The sequence below is a fragment of the Gavialis gangeticus genome, unplaced genomic scaffold, assembly GCF_001723915.1.
Source record: "Gavialis gangeticus isolate Ggan-Ray unplaced genomic scaffold, GavGan_comp1, whole genome shotgun sequence".
Classification (NCBI taxonomy): Eukaryota; Metazoa; Chordata; order Crocodylia; family Gavialidae; genus Gavialis; species Gavialis gangeticus.
This window is the reverse complement of record NW_017729029.1, coordinates 63,149,871-63,170,515: the sequence shown is the minus strand read 5'-3', so window position 1 is coordinate 63,170,515 and position 20,645 is coordinate 63,149,871. Positions and strand designations below refer to the sequence as shown.

At 40.7% G+C, this 20,645-nt stretch overlaps 1 protein-coding gene across 6 annotated transcripts in view; it reads right to left on the bottom strand.

The window, feature by feature from the left end:
• GRIA2 (glutamate ionotropic receptor AMPA type subunit 2) overlaps positions 1-20,645 on the bottom strand; it is a 199,613-nt gene that overhangs the window by 71,158 nt on the left and 107,810 nt on the right. For all 6 annotated transcript variants that reach the window (XM_019521699.1, XM_019521700.1, XM_019521696.1 and 3 more), the window contains exons 4-5: positions 10,594-10,647; positions 6,026-6,187 (exon numbers count right to left, since the gene is read on the bottom strand). In XM_019521699.1, coding sequence (XP_019377244.1) covers positions 6,026-6,187; positions 10,594-10,647 — 216 coding nt within the window. The remainder of the gene's footprint in view (positions 1-6,025; positions 6,188-10,593; positions 10,648-20,645) is intronic.

The following is a 20,645-nucleotide window of genomic DNA, read 5'->3' as shown; positions in this document are numbered from 1 at the left end:
TACTCCACAATTGGCCCCTCCACCCCTGGATCGCTGCCCTGCCACCCCAGTCAGCCAGAAAACTATGGCAGTGGCAGCAGTAGAAGGGTAGTCCCCCTTCCCTGCCTGCTCCAAGGTTCCCTGCAGCCTATGCTGCTCCTGAGCACCTAGATCCAGTCCCCACTGGTGCCCACAGCTGCCTAGCAGCTCCTGTCTCCCCCCCGCCCGTCTCTTCTTCAGTCTCAGGGCCTGGGGGAGGTGGGTCTGGGTGCATAGTAACAACATGATCTGCAGGCACTCCAGGAGCAGGCAGGGAGAGGGAACACCCCTACTGGAACCTCTGCCACTCTCAGGTTAATTGGTACAGCAAGGCAGTGATCCAGGTGTAGAAGGGCCAACAAGAGGCAAAAGGGGTGACTGGGACTGCAGAGGAGTGTTCTGGGGGGGTAAAGGTAGTGATTTTCGGGTTGGGAAGCAATTTGGGTGGCAGAGGGGACAGCACCCCAGCAGCTTCCAACCCACCCTCCTTCTTTCCTCCTCACTACTTCCCCATGTTCTGTAACCCCTGGCAATCCCTCCCCTCTTTCACCCCTTTTCCTTCCCTCCTCACTCACCCAATCCCTACCCAGCTGTTCCCAGCTGTCAGTCCAGCACTGTAGAGCCCTGGATGATAATAACTAGTCCACCTGGGAGCAATGCCTCCTGGGATACTGGAGGACTGCATATTGGTGGTTTTATCTCAGGTGAATATCCAGAAGTTAATTTAACTCATGCTGGGTGCATCTACATGAGGTGCTAAATGTGAGGTAGACTAATTCTACTGTCAGTCACACACTCAGTTGGAATAAATATGCTATAGTTGGAAAAAATTTGCTAGTGTACTAGCATGCACTAGAATTAGTCTACTATACATTAGCATCACTAAAAAGGCATGCACCAGTCCTATTTACTGTGCAGCAGTGCTGCTTACTGCACATTGATTTAGTAACTGTACAGGTACTAAGCTTAATTTGCAGTAACTACAGTGCTTTAAAGCACATGTAGATGTGCCTGCTATGTAGCATAGCTCAAAGATAATTCTTGCGTGAAGTGGTGTAATTTTAAAATGCTGAAAGGGAATTTAGCATGTGTTAATGAGCCCTAATGGGTGATCATTCCAGTTTTAAGTGTTCTTAAAATAATCTAATTGTAATGTATAATCTCACCCTAAATAACTGTAGTCTGTAGTCTCTGTGGAATTATTTGATTTCAAACCTAATCAATCTTTTTTTTCCATTAAAAGCAAGGAAGGTAGAAAAGAATAGCATTTTTGTAACCCTTTTTATAAGAAGTCTGGTGTTGTAAAACTGTAAAACCTAATCTAGACAAAGGAAATATGCCCCAAATGGCAGAGTTGCCTAACTTTTAAATTGTAGATTGATTTATCCTTACTGGATTACATGTAGGTTGCATGTTCTAAATGTCTACTTTGAAAAATTACTTTCTGTTCTCTTTTGCTCCTCAGTGTTGAGAAATGATTCATTCCTTTATTTTAGCTTGCAGAAATAAATTAATTATTCTACATAACCTCTGTGAAAGCATATACTTTATATAATGTCTTTGAATATAACAACCAATACTATAATTATATTGGCAAAGCTGTATTACATGATTGGATGGGGTTTAGTGTTCTCACTTCTTCCAGTTTATCAAAAGCTTTACATTATTTGGTATATTTCTGAAAGCTCTCGGTCCTGGAATCGTAGGATTTTGGTGATGTATATGTGCTTTCATTTTTAAAAAGTGTTTAAGAGTTATAAATAAAAGCTTGAAATTCTAAACCTATGAAGGCTTAAAAAGAAGGCACACAAAATGCCTCAGCTGTTGACAATTGTTTCTTTATATATCTGATGTGGACCTAATTTGCTACATATGTATCCATAGCTTCCATATTCAGTTCTTCAGAGCATTCTACAAATTCTCAGCATGTTACAGGGTTGTTGATTGTAGCGGTGTTAGTCTAAGGACATAGGCAAACAAGGTTCTTTGGATAGATGTGATATATTTTATTAAACCAACTAAATAGTTGGAAAAATTGTTCTTTGTAAGCTTTCTGGCACAAACACCCATCTTCAGGAAAGGAGGTGACTCTCCTTATGCCTGAAGAAGGGTATTTGTGCCCAACAGCTTGCAAAGAACAAATTTTCCAGCTTGTTGTTGGCTTGAAAATGGTATTTAAAGGTCTGTTTCTTGGGAATTGGCTTATAGGTATAGATATATGCATTATAAGGGTTCAAGATGGGCAGCAGGGGTTAACTAATTTGTAAAAGCCTGTGTTTCACACATAGAGTTCCATATAGCCCCTGGAAGCAGACAGGCTGGCTCTCTAGCACAACAAGGCCAATGGATGGACACAGCCTAAGAATTGCGGGGGGGCATGCCATAACATGAGATTACAGCCTTCAAGGAGACAGGTTGTTTAACACAACAAGGACACGAAGCCTGGGAACCAAGGAAGTATGTACCATACTGTCCCATAATACGAGATAAGTGACACCAGCTACAAGGCCCCAGAGCAGCTGGGGTGGAGGGGGAGAGAGGGACCCGAGTCCCAGTTTTAGGGAAACCAATCAAATTAAGAGAAGGCCCAAAAAGCTACGTGGATATGTGACCACAGAAAGACAACCGACCACAGATAACCACAAATAAAGAGTCATCAGGAGTCATCAAGGGAGAAGGAGAATACAAAAGCAGAGACTTGAGATAAACAAAGAGTTCCTCCCTGTTCCTTTGTCTCATCCCTCCTTCTCTTCTTTCCTGCCCCTCCCCATCTTGCTCCCTGAGAGGGGTCCCTATCCCCATCCCCGTCCCTGTCCCCCTGCCCCGGGAAGGGTCCCTGAGGCCACCGTGAACATAGGGCACATACCAACAGCCCGTGTCATCCACCCCACTGGAGGGTGCCTGTGGGCCTCGGCATACCAAGTCCAGACTGCTGACACCTAAGAGAAAGAGCCTCAGAATGGAGCCTGCATCCTGACCAGATGTACTTTGACTCCGATGACAGCCCTGGGATTGGTAGATATAGAATTGTTTCATTGTTTGTACTGATTTTTTTGTTCTTATTCTGTATCAGTAAACTCACCTATTATCACCTGCCAGGTGTTGTGGTCAGTCTGAGAGTTGTGTTGGCCCAGAACAAAGGTATAGGGGCTAGGTCCAAATCCAGTGCCAACAGTTGTAGGCACTTCAAATAAATAATAAGGTACTCATATTACTTTATATAAGTAACGCATTTGCTTTGCCTGAATGACAAAAAAAATAGCCATGCTCTCTGGTCAGTGGAAGCCTGAAAAAAGCAGTCCAATATCCATAAGCCATATGATCCAATTCTGTATGAAAAATAAAAGTCAGCTAAAATTATGGCAGATTATATAAGTTATCATAAGCTATAAAAAACTCTATCCTTAAAGACAGAGGGTTTTTTACAAGGAATTCAGGCTCTGTTACAAGGTCATGTTTGCCCAGTCCTATGTTATTTATACTGTAATGTTCTCCAGTCCATAATTGCTTTAAAACGATTAAGAAATGGTATAAAGTGGTATTTAAAGAAGTGATTCATTCGTGTTGTGGGTGACCCTTACATTACATGTCAAGAATCTTTATGAAAAGCATGCTCCCGTGTACATGAATTTTTTCACAAATATATGTTAATTTCCATTCTCCAGGTTACACCTTGCTGCTGTGTTGTCAAGTTATATCAGTCACATTGCATTGCATTTCATATCATCCTGTAAAATGACCCTTTTACAATTCCATTTGGATGTTAGACAAACAGAAGATAAGAGAACCATGGCCTCCAAGCACATGGAATCTACAGTGATTAGCCAGGGAGGTGTCACCTCTTTTCATTTACATATCCATAATGCAAAACTTGTATTGCCTCTTGGGTCCATTTGATACAGAATTTCAAAGGTTAGCCTGGAAGCTTATCTTGACAATTTTGATTGAATATTTATCTTACCTAGGAGGAGGGGATGCAATGCATTCTACCCCTACCTCTTTTGGAGCTGGGAAAGAACAGAACTATGTGAGAAGTGATTGAAAAAAAACTCCAACAAAAGAGTGCAGTGTTAGATATAAAGGCATTTTGGCTCAAGAAAAGTGGACATGGATGCCTCCAAAATCTCCCAAGTACACCTGCTATTAGATGTAGCATTGTGATGTTTTAACATATTGCTGCTTGTTAAGTTTGTTTTTATAAATTTGATATACATCTTAGCCAGCCATTGTTTGAATATTACACCAACCATGTCAGATCCAGGACCGATTGTAAAGTTAAATTAAATTTCATAATTAATGTTAATTTTTTCCCCTAATAAAGAGTGTGGAATGCTCAAGAGCAGATGATTTTGCTTCCACACAAGAGAGCAATTCCTACTCATGTCTTTAATCCATGGCAATCCATAAGGTAAATATTGCAGAGAAACAAATAATTTTGGAAGTGTTAGAAGATGTCTACATCATAAACTGGCAGATTTTAAATCTACAAAGAACCATTTTATTACGAAATCTGACTTTCTGCATAACACAGGCCATGTAATTTCGCCTGTACTCTAAGTGAGTTATAATTTACTATATCCCTTGGCAATATATTCCAATGATTAATTATTCTCATTTCAAAACACTGGCATCCAATTTCCAGTTCAACTCTGCTGACTTAACACTCTAACTTCTGGCCTTGTGTTTGGTAAAGTAAAGAGCTTATTAACATCAGATCTCATCTCCCTGTGTAAATGTTATATTTAAAGGCTGCGGTCAAATCATCTCTTTGAATTCCTTCAGTCCCTCATTATAAGTGGTGCTTAACAAACTACAACTGACATCAGTGTGACTACCTTATGGAATAAGGTACATCAACATGAGCAAAGGTGCCAAAATCAAAGAAGAGCTCAGAAAAGAAGGATGTATGGATTCAATTTATCATTCACAGTATAATCATACTTCCACTGAATGCACCAGTGAAATCTACATATGTGAATTGAGGACATGATATAGCCTCAAGCTTGTTCTGTCATGAAATGAAGTTAAGAAATTCCCCTGCAATAAGTTTTTAAACCCATCATATACCCAAAACTAATCACAGTACAATAATGCATCCAGCTGAGTACCCCCAAGCAAGCTGTCATAAATATGAAACACGGTACATTGTTCGCCCTTTATATTAAGGTTGGTGCTCTATTTTTTGTTTTGTGTATTGCAATTCACCGACCTGCCGACAAGTCTTATCTAGTTAATTGCTATACAGAAATGGTTCTTATATTAAATTTAAAACACAGAAAATGCTGTTATAATGTGCTATTAAGGGAAACATCTTTTGTCCTAACATATATTGTTCTTACTGCTTCTAGTTATTTGCTTTAATTGTGCTGGATCTCTCTACAGTGCTAGTATTAATACTGCACTATTGTCAATATGCCTTACAAGCATTACTTGATCCTCTTAATTGCCCTGGAAGGTAAGAAAATGTTATTTCAGTTTTCCCCAGAGGAGAAAATAAGACTGAAGTTAAATGCCATCCCAATGTCACACAGTGGGTCACTCAGGACTGAAATGAGACCACACCTCTCTTTCATACGGTGCTGTATTTTGCATATTTTATATAATTTTAGCACAAAATCTGAAGCAAGAAAACTTTGTTACATCAGAAAGGTTTATGCATGTGTGTGGCCCTGTGTGTTTCTGAGTGCACATGTGTGATTTAAGGGAGAAAGTTTAAAATTTAAAACATACATAAAACCAGCAAATGTCAGTGCCTATATAAGAAATGATCACATCAAACAATTGCACAATAAATTGCCAGGCACAAAAATAGAATGGTATTAAAAAAAAATGTTTCAGACATATGACAGCACAGGATTTCAACCAGCTACATGGTAGGGATGCTAAAAGTAGCCTGGGATAACATAAAATTGTGTTGACACAGGACTTCCTCTGGCTCTTGTCTTCTTCCACAGCCTCTTGCTTAATTTCCTTTATCAGTTACAATAAATACAAATTAAAAACATACCTTAATTGTACTGGTGTGAGCTCCTGGATATTCTTTTTCCTCTAGGGTTGACCAGCGCTGTATAAATTTTGACACCAACGGATCATCATAGTCTACTATCTGAAATCCTGAGACATTAGCTCCTCCAAACTGAATTTTTGATAGATCTCCATCAGTAAATCCCTGGGCACAGAAAACATTTATGCCATTTTTCAGCACTGTTATCACTATTGTCAATATTACATACAAGTAAGAAGTCACCATACCATTTTTACTCCAGAAATGTAGGCCAACATTTTCCTCACACAGGGTTTTCAATTTAAATCTTGGATTCTTATCTCCAGTGTTGTGGGCCAGCTATGCCTGGAAATGCTGGGAAGTGATCATGTTGCTTTCTTGACATTTCCATTTACTAATGTGCTGAAGTGAGAGATCTTTGTAATAATGAACACTTGTTTGCAATCTTATTTCTTTCAGTGGGAGTACTCATATGGGTATCCTGCCTCATTATCATGACAAGCGATTACATACATGGTTTAGCTCTGAGCAGGGAGAGTGAGCATGCCAAATTACTTTCTTACTGTAGATACCATTGCAGACCAGATGTGAGAAGACTCTTACAACCCACCCTGGAACAAAGAAATTTTGGTGACTTCAACTTTCTTATTCTCTCATAGAATAAAAGCTCTTCTAACCTACTGGAAGAGTCAAATCATTTAAAGATATTATTAGAGACAAATCTATTGACAGATTAATGAGGACAGGTCTCCACTAATACATGAAACTGAATGTTTCTCTGCTTCATGTATAACGAATATATAAAAAGAGAAAATAGATGACAATGAAATGTCACTTATTCAAATTCAAAGAGGTATGTTAAATTAGTTTTGATAAAGGAGGTAATCTACAGGGAGGTGGCTTTCAGTTTACTTGGAATCTGGTACAACCAGACATGTCCTTATTTTCATTTGGAAAAACAATAGCTCCTTTTATAAATTTATTTACTCTGACCTAAGAAAAGTCTGGAGCAGGCCACAGAGAGGGGCAGAGCTGTGAAAGAGCCTGAAAGTAAATGACTTTATATGGATGAAAAGGCTAATGAAAGGATTCAAAGAAGTGGCCAGAATGACAGGCAAGTAACAGAGGATGATCTCAGCAGCTGCACTTTGAATGGACCAACAGGGGAGACTAGGGTGATGTGACTATCAGAAAGAGAAGAGGAGGTTATAGTAACAAAGACAAAAGATGATGAGGTCTTGAATAAGTTTTCTCTGCCTTCTAAGAATATTATTTGCTATTCCTCAGGTATTATAACAAAGCAGAGTTAAGGTAGATTGGGTACATTACTGGTGAATTTCCATATCTTCCATACGTATTTTAATTTCTCATAAACTGAACTCTGAGTGAATTCCACATGCATTTCATGTATGATTTTTGTAATCATAAATTAATCCTCAATTCATTTTATAGATGTTTATCTTCAACTTAATTTTTACTTAACTACTTTCTTGAGGAAACTCGTAACATGGATCTGCCTCCCTAAAACCCATAGAGTTGTTCAGAGTTCACAAGGGAGTCTCTAACAGAGTAAGAATATCAGTCCCATTCTTATTCTTAGGAACTTGACAGCCGCCCACAAGCCTTAGGCAGTGACAGCTCTCAGCCCCCGTTCTTTCAGGCCTTCCTGGCTTTTCAAACCTTGACAAGCCTAAGGAGTTCCATCAAAGAAGGATGAACCTATGAAGACCATGAGAAGACAGGGAAGATGATGAGCCTTGCAAAATTCACTGTGCATTCTCTTTCCCTACTGAGCTCAGGAGAATCACTGGATGGGGGATATTGCTTACAATCTCCTTTCTCCCAATCCCTCAGCACTTTCCCAAATCCTCAATATTATTTTAGTAACTTCTGTACACTGTCACTTGTGTGTGTGTTTGCAGAATGTCTATTGATTTCAACAGGAGTTTGTAGAGTGAGAACTGAGATTTGACCCTGCTCCCTCTGAGCCTGTGGAAATAAGGCTAGTTCTAAGGTCAACACTGAAGGACTTCACCACACCTGATGAAAAAGATGATGTACGAGTATGTATTTATTTATTATTCAGTTATATGACTTCAATAAATCTGTTTTGCTTTTCATGATCCATTGCTGTCAGATCAACATAAATAACTATGCTAATTAATTTAAATTGAAACCCTGATTTGAGACACTTAACTTGAAGTACACCCAGTATGTTTTCATAATGAATAGACAAAGATGCAGCAACACTAGCCACTATGATCAAAAGCTGTCACAATTACTATGCTAATGCATTTTAGCTACTGCATACCATATAATAATATTGCTGCTCATTGAGGATAGCATTACTTACTGGTATGTGCATTACTATGGGAATCATTCAACCTTATGCATATTAGTATCAATATGCTGAAATGAACCTGTACCACTTCTTTATTTTCTGTCCTTTGAGCTCAAGAAGTGATTTGAAATGAAACATGAACATTTTATAGTTCTTCACATTTCCCAGCATGTGGATTCTTTTACTCTTAAAAAATTAAAAATGAAGTTCATGTTATTAAACATATTTCCACATTTCTCTGCTTTCCAAGAGATCTTAAATAGGTGGCTCACTGTTAAACTAACGCCATTTTAGATCATTCTAGGTCACATTAAGGGTCCACTGAAAAACAAATCATACGCAAGTATCTTCCTTCACTGGTATGTGTTAGGGTAACGATATGAATTTTGGGAAGTACTGAGTGTGCAGCTGAATGAAGGCTTTTTCCTGTGCCTAATCAAAAAGCTGCTGGTCACAAGATTGGATTATATATTAAGAGGTAACCTCAGCAAAAGCTGGTGGTCACAAGGCTAGCTGATATATTAAAAGCAACTAACTTAGCAAATGCTTAAGTAAGCAGATTCTTAACAAAAGGATAGGGTTCGAAGTGCGTGATGCGTTAAGCAACTAGTGTCAAAAGACAAAAGCAAAGACACAGCCTTGGAGATGGAGAAGTCAGCAAGAAAACCAGCAAGAACCAGCGAGAAACTGCAAAATGACCAAAAGAAGATAGGGGTCAAAAGTTTTACGCATGCGCTCTTAGCAGAGAGGCATGTAAATGAATGAAATATGTCAGCAATACCATGCTAAAGAAGCAAAGAGTAAACAGAGGTGGAGCTTGCGATAGGAGGAGAAATGGGTGGAACAAAAGGAAAGTTATAGGCAGGTTAAATGTTAATATGTATGAACCAAGGTATAAATATTGGAAAGAACTGTTGTTCAGGGCTACTCCTCATATTCTGTCGGTGAGGGAACTCGCCCAAAGCTGTCTCCATTCTGAATAAAGCTGTTGTGAGCAATGTGTGCTGGTGTTTTCTTCCTGCTCTGCTCTGGCTAATGAGCAACTGGATCCATGGGTAATTGGACCATCGTCTCCCTAGCTGTTGAGCGCTGCATGGAGTCAGGGTCTAATAGTATGAATCCAATAGGAGGTAGGTCAGGAATAGGAAGTGAGCATGACTTCACAGAACCCTTATAGGATCATAGGGAACAGAATGTAAGTTAGACCCCATTACAGATCTGCTGTAACTTACCTTATTTCTAAACAGCCACCAGAAAATCAGGCAACGATATTGATCCAGTCTTTCCTGCCCACATGCAGGGGGGCTGGACTCGATGATCTGTAAAGTCCCTTCCAGCCCCTAACAATTATGATACTATGAAAATAATTTAAAGCCACCCCATCCCAAAGCTCTGTTTTGGCCCCATGCTAAGGGGTGAAGTAACTGCCTTTACTTCAAACCCTTTCTTCAAAGCCCTTGAGCCCATTAATCAGTTGGTGTAAATCAGCAAAGCATTACAGGCTTAAGATTTATGTACCCCAGTGAGAAACTGGCCATTCATCTTAAGAAATGAAAAATAGCAGTTATAATACTAATAACCTTGAAATGGTTTCCAGGGTTTGCTGAACTCTGCCTCTTAGCAACACAAATAATTATAATGTCTGACTCCCCATGTTCAAGAAAGATTAATTCAAACTGGAGCAGGTGCAGAGAATGACTACAACATGATGAGAAGAATGGACAACTTGTTCCCATCCTTACTAGAAGAAAATAAAAGAGCTTGGCTTGGTTCATCTACTACAGTGAAGGCAGAGAAGGAGCATGATTGTTTTCTATACATCTGAAGAAGGATAAGCATTCATGGACAGGAGCTTGCTTCAGCAGATGTTCAGAAAACAATCATGGCCCCTCTCTGCCTTCACTGTAGTAGATGAGACAAGCCAAGCTCCTCTTGTAAGGTAGGTTTTCCATTCTCATCATGTAAGGTAAGTTGTCCATTCTCATCATGATAGCTATGTAGAAGTATATAAATATATATTTTGTTTAGTCTATAAGGTGCAAATCTACCCCATCATCTACTTAACTTCAGACTAACATGGCTTACTACATCTCTGTTTTCTATACATAGTTTGGGAGATAAACAAAGGAGAGGATGAAGAGCTATTTAAGCTAATAGAGAATGTTGACACAACAGTATATAAATTGGTCACAGATAAATTGAGCAACTTAATGGTATGAAAATCACTTACCAGATTCGCAATGATGTAATGGTAACCTTTTACGTGCTTACCAATTGTAATAACCTACAAAAGAAAAGAGACAGCTCCTGGTTAATTGGAAACATACAAATACTACATGAGTTTACACTCAAAACTAATACATATGATCAGATTTAAATTCTATCCATGGAGTTTTATTCATCCATATTGAGGTTGTTTGGAGTGTGGGCTTCCATTTCCTATGAATGTCCACATCCTCAGCTGGTATAAATTAGCTCCATTAAAGATAACATTCCAAGGTATGCCAAGGTACATAGTACTTTAAAGGATTAGACGGTCCTTCTAGGCTCCTGGTCAAGGGTCAGTCTACACCAGAACCAGGCAAAACCTGACCCATAGGCTGGATCAGGCCTATGATGGACTCCATTTCCCAGCAGTCCCTGACCATGTCACTCCAGTCAGTTTCCATGGAGGCCACCGGATTGACAGGGCCATAACAGTGTGGGGCCAGGGCCTCCATGGAGACCAACCACAGCTGGGCAGGGAGCTGCTCCAGGGCTGGGGCTGGGATCTTGCAGTGATGACAGCACGGGCCAGAGCCAAGGCAGAGCTGTGATGAGCTGCCTGCACGCCCTGGGCACTCAGGCACTGGATCTCATCTCTGCCCCATCTCTGGCCCACACTGTCACTGCTGCAACATCCCAGCCCTGGCCCTGACCCTGGCCCTGGAGCAGCTCCCCACCCAGCCTTCACCCCTGCCAGTGCTGCTTGGGCTGGTCTCCGTGAAGGACCTGGCCCCACACTGTCATGACACCATTGATCCTGGGATCTCCATGGAAACCGGCCGGAACAAAACAGGCAGGTGCTCCTGGGAATGGAGCCCAGCCCCTGGCCAGATCCACCATTTTGCCCACCCTGGTCTACACCCTGCACTGTTTTAATAGTATCCCCCCCAAAAGATGCCATGTTTTGAAACCATCTGCCCTATGTTCTTTCCTGGCTTCCCCCTCAGTTAATTGCTTTTCAATACCAACAATAAATATGTGCCACCTTCCCCCAAAGCTCTGTTCTGAGCTGGGTCAGATGTCCTGGACATCTGAATAGTGTGGTAAGGGAAAGGGAAGCAAAAGTTCTGCCCATCTTTTGTTATTCTGCCCACCTCCTAACTACCTACTCTGCAGAGAAACTGGGTTTTTATGCACCCACTCCTTCACCCTCCCTCACACATCACTGAACCAAAAGCAAAGAATCTGCTTCTTTGCCTGGGAGTCCAGTGGTTTAATAATCCTGAATGAAACTTAATCAGCTAGTTATCCGGAGACGTGAATTCTCATATTTTCTATAGATGCACAGTCATTACTGCAATCTATTGTATAAGCACACATTGTACTGACAAAAGGACACAAAGTAGAGCATGGAATTGGTAATACCATTCTCTGTTCAAAAATTGTGCTGTATGCGGTGTTGAAGAAATATTCACATATTAATGTCCCAGAATTACAGAGCATACCGTCAGATCTCTTCTTCTGAGAAAAAGAACAAATAGCTTCACAGACCCACCTTGACTTTTAATCTAGTAAGACAAAATGTAGGTTTCTAATATTTGGAATGGTTGGAGCCCTCCTGTCTTTTTATGGATTTGAAGGACATTTAGACTAAAACCACTTCCCTTTGCAATTACTCAGATGCTTAATACTTGAGATCATCTGAAATGTTTTTGCTACCAGTTTCATGATTTGAAGCAATATGGCTGAAAGCAAGATATTCAAAATGCAGCCTTCAGATCTAGAATTCACTTTCCCTACTAGCTTGACCCAGCCTCAATCTCTTGGCAACCAGAATGTAGTAATTATAGGCTTATATCTTCCGAGATCTTTTTTGTGATTATGTATGCACATACACATGTGTGGGTGAGCATTAATATAAGAAATGCTTTTGTCGACAATGGCCTGTATGAATACTGCAACACTTTTAAAAAAATCTCTACGTATGCTAGGGATCCTTGTGTTAGACACTTTTATAAATAAAATAAAATAAATTTCATGTGTTATTTTTTTGAATATTATATTTTAAATAAAGAAAAACCCCTTGCTCATAACATATTTAAACAGGTAAATATAAAATGTTATGTTTTCTTGAACTCGATAACATGATATTCAAAAATGAAAGTACCAATTGCAACTTCACCTATTGCATATAGTGTCAGACTTTTGTTTGTTAGAAACTTTGGCTTCATTTATCTATTCAATATTCTGTGTAAAATACATTATTTTCACATTTTAGCATGTGTAATTTAAATGATTAGTGCTTGTAACTATATTTATATTTGTTCATAGTGGTTTTAGATTATACAGATTAATGTACCATACAAATTATAATTTTTTTCTTTAATTAATTGAATTGTGAACTACCTGGAATAGCAGATAAAAAATTAAAGTTTGGAAATTGATAATAATCAAAATTGTATATAACAATTATAGGGCCCTCAGGGGAAAAAAAAGAACACAGGAAAAATGATATTGCCAAAAAGCTGTCATATCTGTTCCGAATGGGAAACAAATTATCGTAGAATAAAAGATTTAGAAAGGGCTTCCAGGTTATCTGGTCAAATCCCCTGCACATGCAGGATTCAGTATTTATAATCCTTAATTACAGAATATTCTTAAACTTAAACTATAGAACATGAAGTAGATTTATATGACTAGGACTTTTTGTTTGTTTTGGAGGCAATTTTTTAAAAGATTTATTTTATAAATCTAAGGATTCATGAACAGCTAATTAAATTATACCAGAAAATCTCGTGGCTTTTGGATATTGTATATTCATGATATTTATATCTTTTACTTGATTTGTTTTCCACTGTAGCTGTCATGATATTTGCATCACTGCAAGTAATGAAGTCACTGAATGTAATGCCTTATCAGCCTGCAGCAGTGACTTCAATGGGCATAGTCAGGGGTTTCAAATTAGATGTGGCCTATAATTGGGATATATCCTTGAGACCTATTCTGGAGCCAAGGACTATTCACAGAAATAACTTCTGCATTTGGATGGAAATATTTGCCAGATCAGAGACTTCAAAGTGACGTCAACATGTTCTAGCACACTGGTTTTTAAGGAAGTCATCTGATCAGTACTAAAGTCACCCAAACCCTCCTGGTGAAACTGGAAGCTCTCCTCTCCATTCCTGCTTCTGGCAGGTACGTATGTGGGATGATTCACTTTTGCCATAGAACAAAACAGAATTTCAAACTGTATTCAAGCTACTATTCATAAATTGTAAGACTAAAAATGAATTTATAAAACAAGTGGTAGGGTTGGAGTGTTGTTGTAGCCACGACAGTCCTGAAGAAAGTGTTTGTGCACAGACGCTTGTTCAGTGTTTATCTCTGTATAAAGTCATAGAATTTAATTCAGTTGATCCTGTTTTGAGTCCTATACATGAAAACTTACTTACACCGAGACAGCTACTTGTCTTAGACTATTTAAAATTACTTAAAACCCATTGGTTATTAAATATTTTATGCAATAAAATAGCAACTGGTAATGATAAATGATAGGTGCATTTCTTCTGTAATTGCTGCTTTAAGGAAATTCTATAAGGAATTTCATTTAGACTGAATGTATTAGTTATTCTATATTACCATATTTACCTAGATCCAAAATGACTTTGAATTTAAGATGACTCCCAAAATAATTAGATTCTAAACATGGAAAATGACAAGATTATTATAAGTTTCCACGTCTAGAATCTAATTCATAGATGTCTGTGTCAGAAGGGACCTCAGTAGATCGAGTCTGACTCCCTTCCCTGGGTAGGAAAGAGCACCGGGGTCAGATGACCCCAGCCAGGTGCATGTCTAGCCTCCTCTTAAAGACCCCCAAGATAGGTGAGAGCACCACCTCCCTTGGAAGCCCATTTCAGATTCTGGCAACCCTTACCATAAAGAAGCTCTTCTAGCCTAAATCTGCACTCTCTCAGTTTGTGGCCTTTGTTCCTAGTTACTCCAAGGGGTGCCCTGGTAAACAGAGCATCTTCTATTCCTTGTTGGCCCCACCCTTATGAATTTGTAGGCAGCCACAAGATCTCCTCTCAGCTTTCTCTTGTGGACACTGAAGAGATCCAGGTCTCTCAATTATTACAATAAATTATGGAAGGCTCATTTATATGCACTGCTTCTACCACTGCAGTGGGAAAGCAGCAGCAGCAGCAGAAACAAGCACATAAGCAATAGGAGAGGGGAAAGAAGTTGGGGTACAAATGACACGGGGAACAGGCAGCCTCACCCCTATCCCCTGCCTCCCCTGTACCTTGCCTCCATATGTCTGTGCTCCCCATCACCTGCCACTGCATCACTTACTTCCTCATTACTGCCTCCTGGCCAGTAGACCTCCCACCTATCCCCAACCCCTTGGCACCCCTGCCCCCGATGCCCCCCCCACTTGCCACCATGCCTGCCCCTCTTTCTGCTGCTGTCCCCAGCTTATCTAGGTGCAAGGACAGCCCTAGTGCTGCTTCTAACCCACTTCTGCCCCATGATGAATGGAGCAGCTGTGCAAGGAGCTAAGCTCAGTCAGGGAACATGGGAGCAGTATACAGGCTCCTCCTTTCAGCTCCTGCTCATTGCCCATCTCCCCTTCCCCTCAATTCCATCTCCCCTGCTGACTCAGAGAAGATGCTGGAAGGAGGAACTGGTGTGCTGCCACAGGTACTCCTTACAGTGCAGAGCAGGAGCAGGTCAGAAGTGGCTCTGGGGCTCCCCACATGCTGGTGTCACCTGGGAATCAGACTGCTCCAGCTGGGAGCAGTGGGGAGCAGCTGTGCAGGGAGCCTAGCTGTGCTAAGGACAGCAGCAGCAGCAGGCAGATTCTACCTTCCAGAGTCTGGTCCCTGCCCCTGTCTCCCTCTGTGGCAGAAAGGCAGACAGGGAGAAAGGAACTTGCATGCCACTGCTGTTATTCCCAGCCAAGACAGGCCCCCTGCACAGCCATTCCTCATAGTTGCCAGGTGGAGTGATCTGTAGACAGATACAGAGAGCACCCCAGAACTGCTCCTGCCCTCAGCTGCAAGGAGCAGCTGTGGCAGCACCCAGATACCACCTTCTGGCCTGCTCCCAGCAAAGGGCTTGGGGAAGAGAGGAGCTGGGCAGGGAAGGGAACCTACATGACACTACAGCTGCCCGCATCCAAGTCAGGCTTGCTGCACCACTGCTCCCCACAACCACTCTCCACAGCTCCCAGCTGGCTCAAGTAAAGATGGAAAATGCTCATCAATTATTGAGATTGAAGAAAACTGTAATTACAAATCTATTCATTCATGATTAGCAAATCCGCTAATGAATTAACATAATAAAACACACAAAAAATAATGGGAAAGAAGATTTCTTTCAATAATCGAAGTTTGCATTTGATACATCATTGTATATCAGAGGCTCATCCAGCCTTCTGACCACTATCTAGTGCTGTTGAGGAAGTGGTCATTTTAAGAAGGGGAGATGTGTAGTAGGACATTACCTTGCCAGTCTAGTTGAAAGGATTTAAATTAGGTTTGAAGGTAGTTGGTTACAAAAGCATGCAGATGGGTAAAAAAGGTTACCTGGTAGAATGGCTGGAATCTCAAGGAGAGAAGGGAAATTGCAATAAGATTAAAGAAGAGAGAAAAGAGAGAGGGGCAACCTATCAAACTTCTTAGATGGCTATGCAAGGAGTATGGGAAAAATAAAAGAATGAGACCAAAATGTTGGTCTAAGAAGACTCTCATTCATTTGGAACACAAAGGGAGAGGAAAGGAGGACCGAGTTGCTGCACTGTATATCAAGAATGTATGTCCTTGCTCTGAAGTCCAAAAAGAGTGAGGGGAAGATTTGTCTAATGTTTCTGTGTAAATACAAAAGGAGAAAAGAATAGTGGCCATCTCAGGTGGGTGTCTATAATCAGGAAAAAGAAGTCTTTCTTGAGAGAAGCCTCCAAATCTGGTGGAAATGGGGGGCTTGAATTTATTGGTTTGCTATTGGAAAAGGAGGACATAGACAGTACAAGTGTGTGAAATGTGTTGCGGACATTTTGTTTCAAAAGGTGAAGGGAGGTACTAGGGAAGCAGCTATTTTAGATTTTGACTAATAGGGATGATCTGGTTGAAAATCTGAAAGTGGAAAGTAATTGGGTGTGAATGATCATGAAATGAAAGTGTTCGCTATTTCAAGGAAAGGAAGGAGTAGGAGCAGCAGAATAAAAATAGCAGACTTCAGAAAAGAAAACTTCAGCAAACTCAGAGACCCAGTTGGCTACATCTCTCTGTGACAGATAATCTTATAGAAGAGTTCAGAACTTACAGAACTGACAGTTACTGAAAGAGTCACTGTCAAAGGTATTAAAGTAAACAATTCAGATTGTAAAATAAAGATAAGGAGCATGTTAGAGCTATGAAGAGATGAACCTTTATCTTGGAATAGGTTGTTCATCTTTTCATACCTTTAGTGAAGTTAAGAAGAGATGAACAATGAAGGAGGACTTACCATGTGTTAGCTGCTTCACTAAAATGTACAGAGGTATAGAAGCAGATACACAAAACACTTATTATGGAACAGCTGATACTTTGTAAGTCCCCTTTGTCTGTAGTCTAAGGCACAAGCGATGTCTGAAATGAGCTGAATATTGGAAAAGTGATAACACAGAAAGTGAAAACATGGACACCCAACAAAGGCGGAATATAAAATAATAGCACAAGCATGAAAGGATAAAATCAGAAAGACAAAACTGAAAAACAAGCTAAAATTTCTGAGTTTTAAAGCGAAGAGAATTACAATAAATTATAAAAGATATTAGTACTTCACAAAAATGTTTAATTGCAATCAGATATTTAGCACATTTAATTTTACCAAGGGCCTAGCATCTCAGGTCATAGTAGGATTTTACAGGCTAAAATATAAGATATTTAGTGAACTTTTATGTATTCAAGTCAGCAGGCTCTGATTAAAATCACCCTAGAGTACTTAAGGAAACAATCTTGGAACCACTAGCAGTTATCTTCAAGAAATTATGGAGGATAAGTGACATCCCAGGGGCCTGAAGAAATGAAAATATAGTACACAAAAGGAGGACCCAGGGGGTTATATACAAGTGAACCTTAATTCTGACACCTGAAAAGATGCTAGAAAAAATTATTAAACAAACCATCTCTAAGCATCTAAAGGGTAATAAAGTGATAGCCAGCCAATATGGATGTATCAGGAACAAATTATAGAAACTTCTTTACAGGATGATTCTACTATGGACTAGTAGAAAAGAGGAAAACATTAAATATGATATATCTTGACTTTAGTAAGCCTTGACATTGTCACATAGAACAATATATTTTTCTCATATGTAAACCAAAAGTAGAAGGTCTGGACCGGGGGTTGTCAACTGGGGGTACGCATACCCCTAGGGGTACTTGGAAAGGTCTAATGGGTATGCGTGGGTGGGTGGAGATGGACTACCACCACCCACCAACCCACAACACCACCTCCCAGGAGCAGGGCTGAGAGGGGGGCAGGTCAAAAGCAGCAGCGCCCCTCTGTGGGCCACACAGGCACCACCCAGCTGGCCAGACTGGGGGGTGGAGGAGCTTGCACGTGGCGGCCACTGCTACCTTCCACTGCACTGCTGCCACCACCCATCACCGCCACTGGGCACCACTTTCCCATGGCTGGTCTCACATGCTGCTCTGTGGGCTGCTAATGGGCGGTGCACAACTGGCCAGGTGTGAGGCCTGTCAACAGCCTGCAGAGCTGCACATGTGACCAGCTGTGGGAAAGCAGAGAGCAATGGTGGAGACACAGGGCAGTGGATGGTAGCAGTAGCCATTGGGTACAAGCCCCGCCCCTCCCCCCGCCCCCAGCATCTGGCCACTGCCACCCGAAGGGGTACACTTCTTTAAAATAGATTAAAACCCCTGGTCTAGACTATCACAAGATGGATGCAAGATACTTTGATCTACTTGAAAATCATTTGAAAAACTGCACTCAGACAGTTATCAGTGGTTCATTGTCAAAATAAGAGGGCATTTCAATGAGGGTCCTCCTGATGTATGTGCTTGGGTATGATTCTATTAATTAACAATTAGGAATACTGAGTAAACTTATAAAAATGAAATGTAACATGATTCTAGAACAGGCCCAACTACTTTGGAGGATGGGATCAAAATAAAAAAATATCTTGATAAGTTGAAGAAATGAAATTCTACAAGATGGAATTGAATGGAGGCAAGTACAGAGGAAAACCACCATGGAAAGGAAAAACAAAATACTCCAAATGATAAACACTGGTAAGGTAGCAACGCAACAGACAAGGACCAAGGGTGGGGAACACAAAGTAATCATAAGTCATCAGTGTGCTGTCCTTCCAAAAAATATGGAAAATCTAATTCTGGAATATATAAACAACAGTGATGTACATAAAACATGGGAGGTAATTATGTTACTGTACTTGTGGCAAGCCCTAAACTGTAGAGAAGTATGTCTAGTTTTTGACAAAACATATTGAGGAACAAAGAAAAATTGGAGAGAGCCTAAGTAGGGAAGCAACCAGAATCCTAAGAGGTATAAATAGAATAAAAATTTGATGAGAGGAATTCTATTACCCTTTGTGCATCTCATCCAGCTGTGTAAGTGGTATTTTTGGCACTTAGTTTGCTATTTTAATAGACCTGCAGTATGGACTCATAAGCATACATGTATACAATGAACTTGTGTAGTAGGTTATACACTGGCCAGGGAAATACATACATGCATAGCAGTAGGTAAGTCCTGTGAAAAGAATAGGAAGAAATGACTAACCCCAACAGCTAAGTGGTGTGGGCACTTACCCAGGAAACAAGCAATCCATGTTCTAGGGCCCCTTCACCCAGAGAGAGACTGAACCTTCATTTCTCTACTTCCCATTACTGTATTCTAGCCACCACAAATTAGGCATCCCCCTCACCAAAGCTCCTTTTGAAACTGAGCCATTGCACCTCGCATTTAATAGTTATTGGATTAAGTGGATAGAGAGCAGTAAAAAAGTTGCCCCATTGGAAGAAAGGGTAGAACCCAGATCCCTCTCCCCACTTTTTTTAGAGCAATAACCATTTCAGTCACACAGGATGCAAACAGATGTTGATTTGTACCACAGTACAAATGTTTATGGCAGTATAAATCTGAGCAAACAAATGTCTTGGTTCTTTCTTGCTCCACTAATGCTTAAATTTTGTGATAGACATGAGCCTAGTCCTAACTTGTGTCACTTTTTTTGCTGCAGACATTTGTTCATTTGTGATGGGACAGTGAGGGCAGACTGTGGCTGCCTGCACCCTCTAGCCATCCCAGGCAAAAATTTCCATGGTTTCAGGAGGCCTATCGTGTGAGACAATGGCCACAGGTGCCTCACCCCAATATGGAGTACATGTCTTCCAGCAGGGCTGTGTTCCCACAGGATCAGGCCCCTGAAGCCCCAGGAGGGGCAGGAGCCCAATCCTGCAGAACAACAGTCCCAGCAATAGCTGTAGACATGGCAGATAAGCTGTGCCATGACACACCGCAGCACAGTTGATCATGCTTCAAAGACAATGTCTGTTTCCAGCCACACATTCTAGCTTCTGTTCTTCCTCCTGGCTTTATATATCTCCTCTCTTGGCTGCCAGTTGAGCCAGCTTCAAAAAGTGCTATCAAAGGGTCTGCATAATGCCTAACCTGCAGCCTGATGGTTAAAGAACTATACTAAGAAGTTTTAGAATTCAGGTTAAAATCCTTCCAGGGCAGGGGAGCCCTAGAAACTGGGTGCCCAAGCTACTCAGATACAGGTTTCCCTCACTTTATGCAGGTCCTGTATGTGCAAATTTGCTCTTATGCAATGATATTTTTTATACCAAAAATTCGTTATATGCGAGGTAAATTCACTCCTATACAATCGGTATAGTGGAAGCCCACAGAGGCTGCTTTGTGCGGTGCATTGTGGGAGTGACACTCACCAAAATATAGTCTCCTCTGTGGATCTGTGCTCCTCGCTCATCTGCAATGTGTTTCTGTAGTTGCCATTCCCATTACGATAATGCCCTGTGCTTGCGT